Source organism: Macrobrachium nipponense, chromosome 49 (assembly GCF_015104395.2).
Source record: "Macrobrachium nipponense isolate FS-2020 chromosome 49, ASM1510439v2, whole genome shotgun sequence".
Lineage (NCBI taxonomy): Eukaryota > Metazoa > Arthropoda > Malacostraca > Decapoda > Palaemonidae > Macrobrachium > Macrobrachium nipponense.
Window position 1 is genome coordinate 13158703 of NC_087224.1, and position 13667 is coordinate 13172369.

Below are 13667 nucleotides of genomic sequence, written 5' to 3' on the forward strand. Positions count from 1 at the left end.
TACACACAATGAATTTATGCTTATTTATTTTTAAACAAATATTGAAGACGCGCACATATATCTTGATTAACGAAGAAGAATGAGCAGTATTGCCCATTACAATTAAACCATACAACCAATAAATAAATTATATATTTATCTGTACGTTTCAAAACGTAAAGTATTTGTTAATAGATTTATGACACTATTGTTTGATAACATTCCTGGTTCTTGATTCCTAAGCGCTCACTCCACAAACACAGTTGCGGACACACTACTACGCTGTTTGTGAGGTGCAAAGCTCTATTTCCTTAATTGTTTACTTTCTTCATTATTTAGTTTAACTTTACTTTATGTTAATTCAAAATATTTATTTCAATTAATCTCTATTATCCACCCCCCCTTTTTCGCAACAAAATTAACATTCTCTGTTGACATTCCGATCTCTATATCCTTCTTCTTCTTCTGGAGAGGCGACGCGAAATGGACCTCGCCATCTGACTCTGAGGCTCGCGATGGCTGGAGCTCGAAATTCGAAAATAAGGTCGTGTCGAAGTGCTTTTCCTGCCCGAGTGTGGCGATTTTGAAGTTACTGAACTGAAATTAATGTGATTTAATCGTAATAAGGTTCTAAAATAAGGGAAATGACGGTTTATTCTCGGGGGGGAAATGGGGTCAGGTGTTGGCTAATGATGCGGCCTGTCTTCTCTCGAAATGAACTCTTGGGTCTTAATTTCGGCCATGGGTTAAGAAATATCCAATGGGTGAAATAAATACCATAAATGGCCCAAGTTTAGAAGGTTTATGTGCCTCAGAGGTCAAAATTTGGGCTGGGCTGGGCTCGGATAGGTTTATCTCTAAGGGGGCGGTTCTTGTCAGTAGGCTACTCACCATGACGCCCCATATCTCAATTATTCGCTACAGTAACCTATTTTATAACATATCATGGCATTTAACCTTATCTAATTACCAAGAATCTATTATTTACGTTTTTATAGCAATAATGATAACCTTCAAGCCAGCAAGGATAAGGCCAAAGCAGTGGTTAGGTTAGGTTAAGTAATAGTAATATTAGGTAGGTTAACTAGTCTTCTTTCCTCTTACCAAGAACGTTTTAATTCAATAATAATTTATAGTACAGTCTTTATCTGTAATCGCTATGACTGCTACCGTAATGCACACCTCACGTGCCCTTACCACGTCCCAAGGCTAATCTAGCCTCTTTATTATACACCATATAAACTTTGATATCATAGCCATATTTTACATTGTTCTTGTCACTTGGTACGGTGTACTTTTTTGATGTAGGTCCCATGATATAGCTGATGTAAATCACCTTGTTTAACTTTCCTTGAGTCCCTGCTCAATGGGAAGGTTACATGGTAATACTATGTATTTTATTTATGTTGCATCTAGTTGTTCCAGCACTGTCTCAGTTTCTCTGTATCTTTCGTAGTTTGCGTGAGCCCAACCTATCCAGCAGGGTTTGAACATTAGATATTGCGGTATATATTTTTTTACTGCAATAATGCTGGGAAGTACAACTGCAAAGTACCCTAGGGTGTAAAGCTTTAGACAGCTAGCCTCGTCACTAAAATGAGATTGAGTTTGGATTGCTAAAGTTTATATGAACCCAAAGATGAGGTGAATTATGCTTTAGGCTTTGATTTAATTTGGCCTGTAATGTTATAACATGGTGTAATGTTTTTGTATGGTGCATCTGAAAATTATAAGTTATTTTCAAGTTAATAACTGTCTTTCATGAAGAAATGTTCAAAAGGAGATGTTATTTTATGGTAAAATATCTCTGAAATAAAGATAGGTATAGGTTTATTTTTGAAGGAAACCTTCACTTATAGTATGTGTTGAATTTTTGCAAAATGTGATTTATTTATTGTGAGCTATCTGGCATGACAGCCACGAGGGTTACTGCTGCTGCTGTCAAAGGCCATGAGTATCTCATGTCTTGCTGGTTTTGTTACTGCAAGTCTCACATTTGTTATCATGTTTTGTCAATTCTCCTGATAATAAGTGTTTGTGGTTTCAGATGGCATTAGTAATCAATCGGAACTTGGTACGGTGTACTTTTTTAATGTAGGTCCCATGATATAGCTGATGTAAATCACCTTGTTTAGCTTTCCTTGAGTCCCTGCTTAACGGGAAGGTTACTTGCATACTATGATTTCAGTGATGTTGATGAGTATGGTTTTGAGAGGCCCCAAGACTTCGACTACCAGACTTATGAAGACTTCATGTCCAGGTACTTAACAGTCCTTGCTCGCAGAGCTCGGAAATGGTCTCATTTGCTCGGAGCCAAAGAAACTGTCGGCCGGGGAATAAAAGTGAAGCGATATGTAAGGAAAGGCATTCCAATGAAGCATCGTGGAAAGGTAAGAATTTCTAAGTTGTGAATTATTTACGGCTAGTTAATTAAAAGACTCTTCACCAGAGTTACTGTAGTAATGAAAGAATGTTTGTAATTATGTACAGTATTTTACTTAGTGTGTTGTACTAGTTACTGGACATATATTGATTTATAATGCTACATTGTATTTATGTTATTTTTGAATAATTGATTGCTTACCTGTCAGGATGTAAATGCTTGTCAGTAAACTCATCTTGTCTTTTATTAAAAGTACCATCTAAACAAGAGCATTTTTAATGATCTTTATTGTCCACTTCAAGCTTAGTCATATAAATTTAGGGCTTGTAAGTTTAAAAAACCTTAATTTCAACAACATTCATCCATTAAAACCAGTATGGATGCATGTTTGTCTCTTGAGTGTACCAGAATTTTCGTGGGTGACTTTTAAAGTGGTGACTGATGAGGAAACATTTTCGTACAGATTTGGATGGAGGTCAGCGGAGGGAAGCACAAGAAAGAGAGTCATAGTGGATATTACAAGAAGTTGCTTGAGGGACCTTACAATGAAGAATTGGTCGATTCAATAAAAATAGACGTTCCTCGAACATTCCCAGATAACATCTACTTCCGGGATTACAAGGAAGGAAAATTAGCAGACCTCTTTAATGTTTTGATTGCCTTTTCTCATCATAACAAAACTGTTGGATATTGTCAGGTATGTGAAGTTTTGATTCTTCCTGATTGCGCTTAAGTTGTGAAGTGGATAGGCACTGTGAAAATCACTTGCTATTCCTCTGATGAGAGAGGATCACTTTTTGAGAAATTTAATTATTCATCTTGTGACAATAAGATTACTTTCAAAATCTTCCCATAGGGTTTGAACTACATTGCTGGGCTACTACTAATTGTCACCAAAGATGAGGAAAACACCTTTTGGCTTCTTGACGCGCTAGTGACCGACCTTTTACCACAGTACTACACTTCTGACATGATTGGAGTTCTGACAGACATCAGAGTCCTAGAGGCACTTGTTAAGTAAGTAATCTGATTCTGAGCCGTTCCTCTATGTGCTTATGATAGACCAAAAATAAGTTGAGTGATTTCCTTATGCCTAAATTGTAGATAGAATGGGCTACCATTCTTCTGGTATGTATTGTCCAAGACACATACTATGGTGCTTTCATTCTGCATATTTATATAGTGGCCAAGCATGTTGGATCTTGTTGGATTAAGGCAAGTCTAAACATGGACGTTATTCATAGCGGAGAAAGATTATAAGTTTATACATTTTTGCTTAATATACAGAAGTTGAAAACTAGTTCAGTGAAACTTTAAATTCACGCCACAAAGCTTTCTTATTGCTCACTCAAAGGATTTATTGATAAATGAGGTAAAAATAGATCACAAAAGGCGGGAAGAAATTACCATCAACAGCGTGCCATGCAAAGCATGAGGCAAAACATATCCTTTTATGGTTATTCCAGACATGGAAATCAAGCAGATGTAAGGCAGTGAATCCCGATGAAATATATCTTTGCAAATTTTTTTACATACAAGACTCTTGTTCTTGATGCACATGATAATCCTTAAGCAAAAGTAATTATGCTCCTGGTAAGGAATTTGGCACATACAAAGTACTACATCTGTCACGGTGGGCCAGAGTTCATCAGATAAAAACTATACCCTATTAATGATAATAACAGAGTTCATCATGACTTATGCAACCTGAATTGACCTACTTATCAAGACTTACATATATTGATTAAGGTGGTATATAGTGCAAAGATTTGCTTTGTTCCTTCCCGTTGCAATATTCAACATTTTTTTCTCTCATTACTTTTTTATTTGTAGTCTTGTCATTTTCATGTGCTTCCTTGAATGTGTTGAAGCTGAATGTTATTTTTTAAATTAAGCTTTAACGTTATATTTTAGTACTTGTGTTGAATGTGGTTTCTGAATTAATGTTTCTTTATGTTTCATGGCTGTAAGTTATTATGTAGTTGTTGTTCTGATAACACTAGATAATTTAAATAACATCCAGCTTAGGTGTGAGTTACTCATCTCATTTATTTCTCTCCCTCTGCGAGTGTTATATTTTCCTGTTTTCATTGGCTCAGTAAATACTCAGTCAAGAAAGTAGTAAATATGAAAGTAGTAGGATGAAGACCAGTGCAGCATAAAGGCCCAGAGAAACAAGAAGTTACTGATCAGACTTCAAAAGTTATATAAATTTATTTTTAGTAATTTTTTAGGTTTTGAAATCTAGATTGATACAGTATTCTGTTTATGCAGTTGTGAATTTGAATATAAAAGTACTTTAATTGGTTTGTCACAGAGAGCGAGCACCTTTGGTTTGGCGTCATGTTGATCACTATGGATTGACCTGGGACCTCCTCACGACAAAATGGTTCATATGTCTTTTTGCCGAGGTTTTGCCGATAGAGGTAAGTTACTGTTGACTGAAAGTTGTAATGTATTTTGATCTGCATTTCTCTTGATACACCTGTTATCTCATGGTTTAAGTTAATTATGCAGTAGTTCCTCCAAGAATACAAGCCAGAGTCTTTTATATAGGAATATTCCTGAGATGAATTGGGCATGGTTGCTGAAGCTTGGTGACAAGGGGATTAATTGATTGCAAGTAGGCAAGTGCCAGTGTTGGTAAAACATTAATTCTTTGGCTGTCATCAAGTCATGTCCATCCAGTTCCACTGTAGGCCAGGCTTACAAGGCATGCCAGAGTTTCAGAACATCAAGTGTTTCTCAAGGTTAGGTAACAGTGCCAATCAATTCCTGGGAGTTGATTCACCCACTGAAGGATTTCGGAACAAACATCAGATTTTTAAGATAATTTGTATTTTTCATAGATACAAACAAGAACCTCTTATCATTGCATAGGCAATGGTGCTGAAGTGAAGTGATGGGTTACTGATAGGTGAGTGGGCAGTTTCCTGCCTATCACCTACTTGCCACCAATTAACCACACGTTAGTAAGCTTCAGCAACTTTTTCTAGATCATGCTGTCGAGACTTTTATATACAGGAAACCCCCCTGGATTCAATTCGCAGGCTTGCGATTCACGAACTTCTCTTTGGAACATATATAGACATTATTTGTGGAAAATTCACCTATTCGCAGTGTTTTTGACTGAGAAATTTCCTCTTAATTACTATATTTTCATGTTAAGTTTTATGACTAAATGCACTTTTTTGTGATAAAACTATTAAAATACTTTAGCATAACCATTTTCAGAGGGTTCTTTGTATTTGAACTACCAAAATAGGCAGTCGAACCATTTTTGAGGGGTTTTAAGTATTATGTCTTTTAGGGTGGTAGAAAACTTGTCTTGTATCTGCAGTGTCTGCAATTTCATCCAGGCTTACCCTCACCAGTTAATCCATCCGTGAATAGACACCAATGTCAATTGGGAGTCAAAGACTGGGCGTAAAGAAACTGGCCACTTTATTATATTATCCTTTGGCCTATTGTACATGTCAGTCTAGATGACACATCCCTTTTCTTTGTTCTTTAGTGTCAGCAAGTTACTTTATGAATTATGTATGGACCTTGTTCACACAGTGCTATTGTTTTGGGAAATTGAAAAAATGTAAATTTTAGTGTAATGTACGTCAGTATTTGCTGTAAACATAAATTCACATTAGTTCGCAGTAACTTAGCATTTATATTCATATTTACCAATTTAAGTGCAGTACTCATATCCTTGGTTTATATCGAAGTTGTTTTCTTTTTTAATTTTCAGACAGTATTAAGGATTTGGGATTGCTTGTTCTACGAAGGAAATAAGGTCCTCATGCGTGTTGCAATCACGCTGGTGTTGACCAATGAGCAGAAGATTCTGATGGCTCAAGATTTTGGGGACATTGTCGAATGCTTTAAGAAGATAACCAATGATACAAATGCAATTGACTGCCATGTCTTTATGGAGGTAGGAAACTATGTACATAGGTCTAAGTGATGGATTTAAACATCAGCCTGGGAGACTGATAACTGATTTCTTTAGGTAGATTCCGTTCAACCAAAGACTCGACTGAGCTTTCACTCTTTCTTTTTCTTCACTCATTACCATCAGTAACTCCTCACTTTTTCTCGGGTTAACCTTTATACTGTAGTGTATTAATTGTCTGAAAGTTTTTATACCCATAATTCTTTGTTTATAATTCATGATTGTATAGCTCATATTGAGATTTATGTAGATTCTGGTTATGAATTTATTGTTACAGTAAAATCAATTGAATTCAGTGTATTCTTTTTCTTCCAATCAAAAGATAGGCTTGAAGTCTTCAGATAATGGAAACTCTATGCTTATTGTAAACTGTATGATGTCAGGTTGCAAAGTATTGATATAGCTTTCTTGTGATTTCGCAGAAAGTGTACAAAGTCTCAGGATCTTTTCCCCGCGCTCGACTGACCAAGTTACGACAGGAGAAAGAGACAGAGGTTGCACAGGGAATGAAAAAAGCGTAGAAACAAAGTCCTGAGGATGATACATGACGAAGGTTCCAGTGATTGTCTAACTCAGGTTGTTTATAACATTCTTTTTCACGTAGTATAACCGATTCATGTATCACTTGATCTGTGTTTTTGTAGTTTTTTAATGAACTGAGATGGTGACATTCATTTCAACATTTTAACTTTGTCTAAAACTTTTTTATTACATGTGCATGAGTGTGTGCAAATGAGCTCTGTATGTTGTATGTACACAATTACTGTATGAGTAATTATACAAACACAAAAATGCACTTAGACCTTTGAATATTTAATTTTTATGGTGTCTTTCGTTAGGTTTACCTTTGATATCTCAGAATTAAAAGTAAACAGGTTACTTTAGCTTCTTTGTCATCTTTTCGAAAATTCAAACTGGAAAAATGCAATACTGTACTGTATTTTGGGCATTGTTTTTTACGACGTTAATCATCACTATTTTAACCGATTTATTTAAGTTCTGAGGAGTTGAAGGTGATTTCAGATCTCATTATGTTGTATTGTGTACATTGTTACACAATGTGAGGTTAATTTTATTCGCACATTTACGGTTATAATAGACGGACTGGATATCACGATATTGGGAAGTTTATATCACTCTTCCTTTTTTCTGTCTATAGATAGTCAAATTATGTCTGCTGTTATTAAATTGCTGTACCTTAATGATTTATCTTCTACGGAAGACAATTAGTTTTAATTTTTTCCTGAAGTAATTTCCCTGAAAAAATTTATAAGGGACTTCATCAGTACTTTGAAAGAGGACAGTCGGTATGGTTCCAGTTTCAAGTTTAACTTGCAGTTCATTTAACTTTGGCTGTGTCAAGTTATTTGTACATCCTCTCTTCCATCTGCATTTGTCGTAAATATTTTTTTGATAATCTGTTCCTGGATGCATTTCCCTTCACACTCCTGTTTTTACAGGGTGATTTGGTGCTAACTTTGCTGTTGCCATGTTGGGCTTTTTGCTCTTTTTTTAGCTGAAAACAGTCATTATTGATTCAGCTCTGTAATGTAAGGGGAATCTTAACTGTTGTGACATGATGGTTTGATCTGTGGTTGCACCTTGAAGCTGTTAGTTTTTAAGAGCAACCATGACCTTTCATCTTTGTCGTCTTCGTCAGGTTCTCTGTCCAGTACCAGCTCCTGGAGACACTCCATAATTTTCATTGCTGCATTGCAAACTAGTTGACAGCTTTGCCAACAGTTCATCAGGTATTCTTCTCCAGAGGACTAGCTGTAACAGGGCAAAATATGCAATCTGTTTACATGGTGGAATTGCCATTTGTGGAAGAGATCAGGATTGGCTCTTGGACTGATCCTGACATGAGTACGACCGAAGACCCTTGTTGACTTCCTTAGCCACCACTACATTGCATGAAGATATATGGGGATATCAAATCAGTGTGATTCATAATCAGCTCCTTTGAGGATATAGGAAGAAACCAGGAGATTGCCTGGTATTCATGTGAGTGCATCATCTTTAGGGTATTTCATCAGTTAAGAGAGCTATCCAAGGAGCTTTTGCTACTGTTGCGATCAGTCATTTCAGAGGTACAGAACTTCGTAAATCCTTACAAGCCTTCTGAAAGAATGTATAGTTGAACCAGTGTGTGTAGGGGTAGGTTTGCACACAACAACCTGACAGCCATAGATTATTAGTCATCATTTCAGTATATGTTTGTACTAGGTACATAATTACAGTTTGACTCTCCTGATTTTCTTGTGGATATTTTTTATCTATTTTCTTGGGCAGTTACTGAAATTACAGTGCTTGTAGACACTGCATCTAGAATTTAATTACAGTACTTCCTCCAAGAAGTTGACTAATATTTGGTCTACTTACATGATGTAACAGTTTATAGTGTTACACTAGATAGTCCCAGTCTTGCTTGTATCATGCAGAAAATGCATGAATTGTGGGCCAGGTAACCCAGTTATTAGAGGTTAATTTCCTAATCCAATGTGAAAAGTTTAGCACTAAGGATTAAAACGAAAAGCTATGAAAATTCAAGAAGTTGCTCTCTGCCGCAAAACAATTGAGAAACATCTTAATTTGAAAAGTATTAGGCAGCTAGTTCAGGATTTTTAGTGTTAGAAAACATTCAGTGACCTCAAGAATATATTAGATGCTCTGTACAAGAATGAACTTGAAGTATCTTGTTTAAGTGTCAGTAAAGTTACAGGACTAAGTATTAGTCCTACATGTAATTGTCATAAGAGATAGCATTACCTTATATTTCATTATACAGGGTATTGATTTTATGTAAACTGGCTTCACTTTAATGAAACATGACATTGGCACCTGGTGGTAAGTAGATCATCGGACTTTACAGGGATTTTGAAGATTACAGATTACAGATGACCAACAGAAGCAGCTTAATTTGAGAGATTCCCATTAGTGAGAAATATTTATGTTCATTTTGCCATGATTTTCGTAGTAAGGCTGTGATGTTTAAACGATCCTTTATTTGGATTAGCTTGGCCAAATATTCTTCTTTTCCACTTTGTTTTGTCTACTGGTATGGGTTAGAATATAATTGCTTTGGTGTGAAAGCAGGAGTTCTGGAGAGTGAAGTGGGCTTTGGATACCCTCCCCTCTCCTTCTCACCCTTCACCTTGTTTCTGAGGGTTTGTAAGTCTTCTTGTTTGCCTTTACCAGACTTTGGAACCAAGAGACCACCTCCATCATTCCCTTTTCCTCTCCACTTCTCCCTTATCTACTATTTTAGCATTCCTGATAATTGAAGGTAAGGTGTTTGATTGACAAAACCATTCCTTTCTGTGGTAAACTATTGTTTAATGGTAAACTATTGTTTAATAATTGTGTTTCAATTGTGTTTTTAATCAGACTGTAAGGTAACATGCTCCTACTGCCGTAACCTGTGAACGACCAGAGTCAGTGAGATCGCAGTATAATCTTGAACTTTGTATTTTACCGAACGCATTCTCGGTAACAAGGATTTTCCATTAGTATTTTTCATAATGTATAATGAAAGGCCACATGTGGCAAGAATGCCTTATAAAATACAATACTGTACATGTGCTGAACATATGTACCTTTCAATGTACATAATACTGTATATTATACAGTAATTTGTCTACTGTATTTAAGAATCCTTCTCTTAATTCTGAAACTGTATCAATCAATTCTGTAATCTCAACTGTTATAAATTTGGTGCATTTTTTACGATTTGAAAAATTTTACAGTGAATGTTTATTTAGAAACCATTCTCTTTACCCTGTAAGCAATTTTAACTACTATTACTCTTATATTCTGTACTTTTTATGCATTCTTGTGATAAGGGAAACTTTGCATAGTTAGGTTTGTAAAACTATTGCATCAACATAAAGCTGATTTAGAATGAAAACTGTGAGTCCACTGTATTTTATTTGCAGGATGTACCAGTTTAACTGATCAGATGGGATGTGTATTTTTTGTTGTAGTTTTATGCTCTGAGTTACTTAAAACAATACTGTACCTTGAATAGCAGTACATTCCTATTTCATTGGCCTCAGCATGCATGTTCCCATTGTGGTATTTGAACAGTGGGCCCTTGGGTGACATACATACTTAACCACTGAACTTTCATGAGGTCAGTTACAATCAATTAGACTTGAGCTTTATGGCAGCCATTTATTTTTAGTCTTTTAATGTTTTAGTTCTGAACACACTTTAGAAAAGTTTTTTTTTTATGCATATTTATTTGACTAGTCAATCGGGAATTGCTACATTACTTTGCTCCAATTCTTAAGAAAGAATTTTATCTGGCTGACCCCTATGAGGGTGTTAAAAGGTGATTCGGTGGTTGCAATTAGGTACCTTTAGAATTTTCCTTAGTGAACTACAGCTGCTTGTTAGAACAGAGTAGCTACAACTAAGGTATGTTTATCTGTTTAAACTTGAGTCTTTAATAACCCAGAAAAGTGTTTACTGATAATTGTGAAGTTTATGAAATTTTAATTGGCATGCATTTACTAGGATTAGTTTCATGAGGAACTTAGTTGAAGTATATATTATAAAAGTAATATTTTTAGTGGTTGAAACCTTGTTGTCATTATTCTCAGTGTTGATGGTTTCTGAATGTAAGTTCAGTGTTTTAAACTGATAGAGAACTTAATATTACAGTATTTTAAATGTTGTTTTACCAACCATGCAGCATTGTCAAAGCTATGATTATGGTACTAATTGTGAAGTGTAGTGAGGATGAGGTACCATGGAATATAGAGAGCAATCCGACACTCACTTCAGTATCTTTCTTTTCGCTATTCTTTCCGTGCTTGTGTGATGTCGGTGAGAATCTTTTTCCTGTCCATGTTGATAGGTAGGAAATCCTAAAGTAACTTTGAGGGATTCCTAAAGGGAGAATAGTGCATTGTAAGGACACATGATTAGTCAATTTGACTAATCATGACAGGATAGCGCTGCTACTTTTTTGCAGAGAGCAGGTTGGACACTGTTGCTACGCATTATAGTATTTGGTCTTGGACGCTCCTGTTGCATCAGAATCTGATTTGAAGACTGCTGTTTACCACACAGGATTTTAGGGTTTGGACAATGACCTCATGCATCTGAAATTATACAAACAACCATGATCTTCAGCTGAGTCATCTTCATTTGGTTATTTCAGAGGCTCTCCAAACTACCTCATACACCAGTAGTTTCTTTGGTTCAGACGCTATTCATGTCCAAATTGCAGACACCAGTCATTAAGGGACTCCAGCTAAAATTGAGTATGTCATCTTTTGAAAGGCAGTTGTCTGAATTATCTTTCATTTATGCCATTGTCAATCATTTCCTTTGTTTTCCCTAATGGTCTTCATTCTATTTCTTTCATGCCTGTTGTTTTATGAATTGACTGCTTTAAGTTCCATCTCATTACATGCCCAGGCCATCTCAGTCCGTGAGTTCTCTTGTCTATTTTCCCATTGCTGGATAGTTGATATTTCCACTGCTTTCTTCAAACACCATTATCTGGAAAACCAGTTATTAGGCTTCCACTTCAGTGTACTGTTAGGAATGAGAAAGGAGATTGCTCTTAAAATCCATAGTAGCTCATCCTTACTCAGTACCCTACTACTTTTTGTTAATACATATCTTCATTTTATACCTGCAACAGTTAAGCAGGTAAAAGCTTATTAAAATTTTAGGTTGTATGTAAGAAATTGTTGGGTTTTTTGACATATTTTAAATGTTATGGTTATTGCAGTAAAAAAGCAGTTTTGGAAAGTGCTTATGGATAATAACATTTTAGAAAATTATGTGTAAGTTTGTTCCTCAAATTTGTGATAGTATTTAAACTTTACTATAATTCCCTAGAGTAAAAAAAAGGCCATTATAATTATCCACTTGAACCTTAGAACATACCTTAAAATAATTCCATTGTTCCTTGTTTGGGTATGTTATAAAATTCCATTGTTAATGTTAAGGATATGTAAAGTTTATGCGTATTTCAAATGTGTATCGAAGATTTGTCTTATGGAGTACTGTTCTCTGTTGTGTGTGGGTGATGGAAATCAAGTGCTGTTTGTAGTATAAGGATGATTATCTCCTTCATAACGGGAAACTTGCCTTTCCTCGGCATCTTAGGTTTTGTGGAATGTATAGATAAGATTTATTTTAAAGACTGTGATATGTAAAAACTTCTGTTGTGTATGTTGTTTTTTACATTATACTTGGTACTTAGATTAAATTATGTGACAATATCAGGATAGTGGTTTTAATCTGTATCCAACTTGAAATGACTCCCATACTGTATGTGGATAATTTTTTGATAAAAATAACATTAAAGAAGCAGAGGTTATCAGTATAGTTTCATATTTGAAGAAAGTACTGACAAACCAAGATGATTTGTTTTGACAGAAAAAACCATTGTACTAAATGTAGACCATTTGGATTCACAATAAAATAGCAAGCAAGTGTGATGGAGCCCTTCCCTGTGCAAGAAATATGTTGAATTACTTTTATGTACATATACTGATCACTGAATTACTTAGCAAGCTGAAGCGGGGAAAGAAAATATTCAGGGAAATTTTGTGTGTATCTGATTACATATTGAGAACCACCTCAAACCTCACAGAGAAAGAGCAAGTCTGGAATAGACAGACAGATTGTCTGTGCATGGAGTCAAGACAAAAGCAGCCAAGATGGTAAAGAGAAAACGCGTGCCAAATTCAAAGATCACAGAGATCATTCATGTCTTTCAAGGGATGAGTGGAAGAAAATTATCCCTAAGGCTACAGAGGAATCAAGTGAACTGGCATTGAGTGTCATAGAGGAGCCTGTGCCATGCAAGACTGCAAAGAAAATGTTTGCATTTTTCTGCAAAGGAAGAAAACACCAAAGCTTCCCCTAACTGCTACCTAAAACTGCTGGACAAAAGCTGGATTTCCTGGGTCATTCAGCAAGCAGCCAGGCTATCATCAGAGGCGAGGGTTCTCGGCCATTCCGTTGAGGCGTGAGAGATGTGTATTTCTGGTGATAGAAGTTCACTCTCGACGTGGTTCGGAAGTCACGTAAAGCCGTTGGTGTCCCGTTGCTGAATAACCGCTGGTTCCATGCAACGTAAAAACACCATGCAAACAAAATAAACAATCAGAGGCGAGGGAGGCTCATGGTGGTGCCGTACCTGTAGAATTGCCTCTTTAAAATCTAGAGAGATTAGAAAGAGTTAAGGTTTATGATAGTGTTGTAAAGGGAGCGGTATCATGCAGTGTCCTAGGCTCCGTACTTAGAATCCTCCTTCGGGTCAGCACCAAATGAAAAGAAGAGAGAGAATTATTTAAGTGCTAAGATTCGTCTCGGAAAGGAATTAAAGGTTTC

The 13667-nt window shown here is 36.0% G+C and overlaps 1 protein-coding gene across 1 annotated transcript; it reads left to right on the plus strand.

Moving 5' to 3' along the window:
• Positions 1-424: 424 nt before the first annotated feature.
• Positions 425-12553, plus strand: LOC135205340 (growth hormone-regulated TBC protein 1-A-like). The gene is made up of 7 exons (XM_064235792.1): positions 425-523; positions 2168-2369; positions 2826-3059; positions 3219-3379; positions 4680-4788; positions 6105-6290; positions 6731-12553. Exons 1-7 carry the CDS (start codon positions 495-497, stop codon positions 6827-6829), a joined length of 1020 nt encoding a protein of 339 aa, XP_064091862.1. The 5' UTR covers positions 425-494; the 3' UTR covers positions 6830-12553.
• The last annotated feature ends 1114 nt before the right edge of the window (positions 12554-13667 follow it).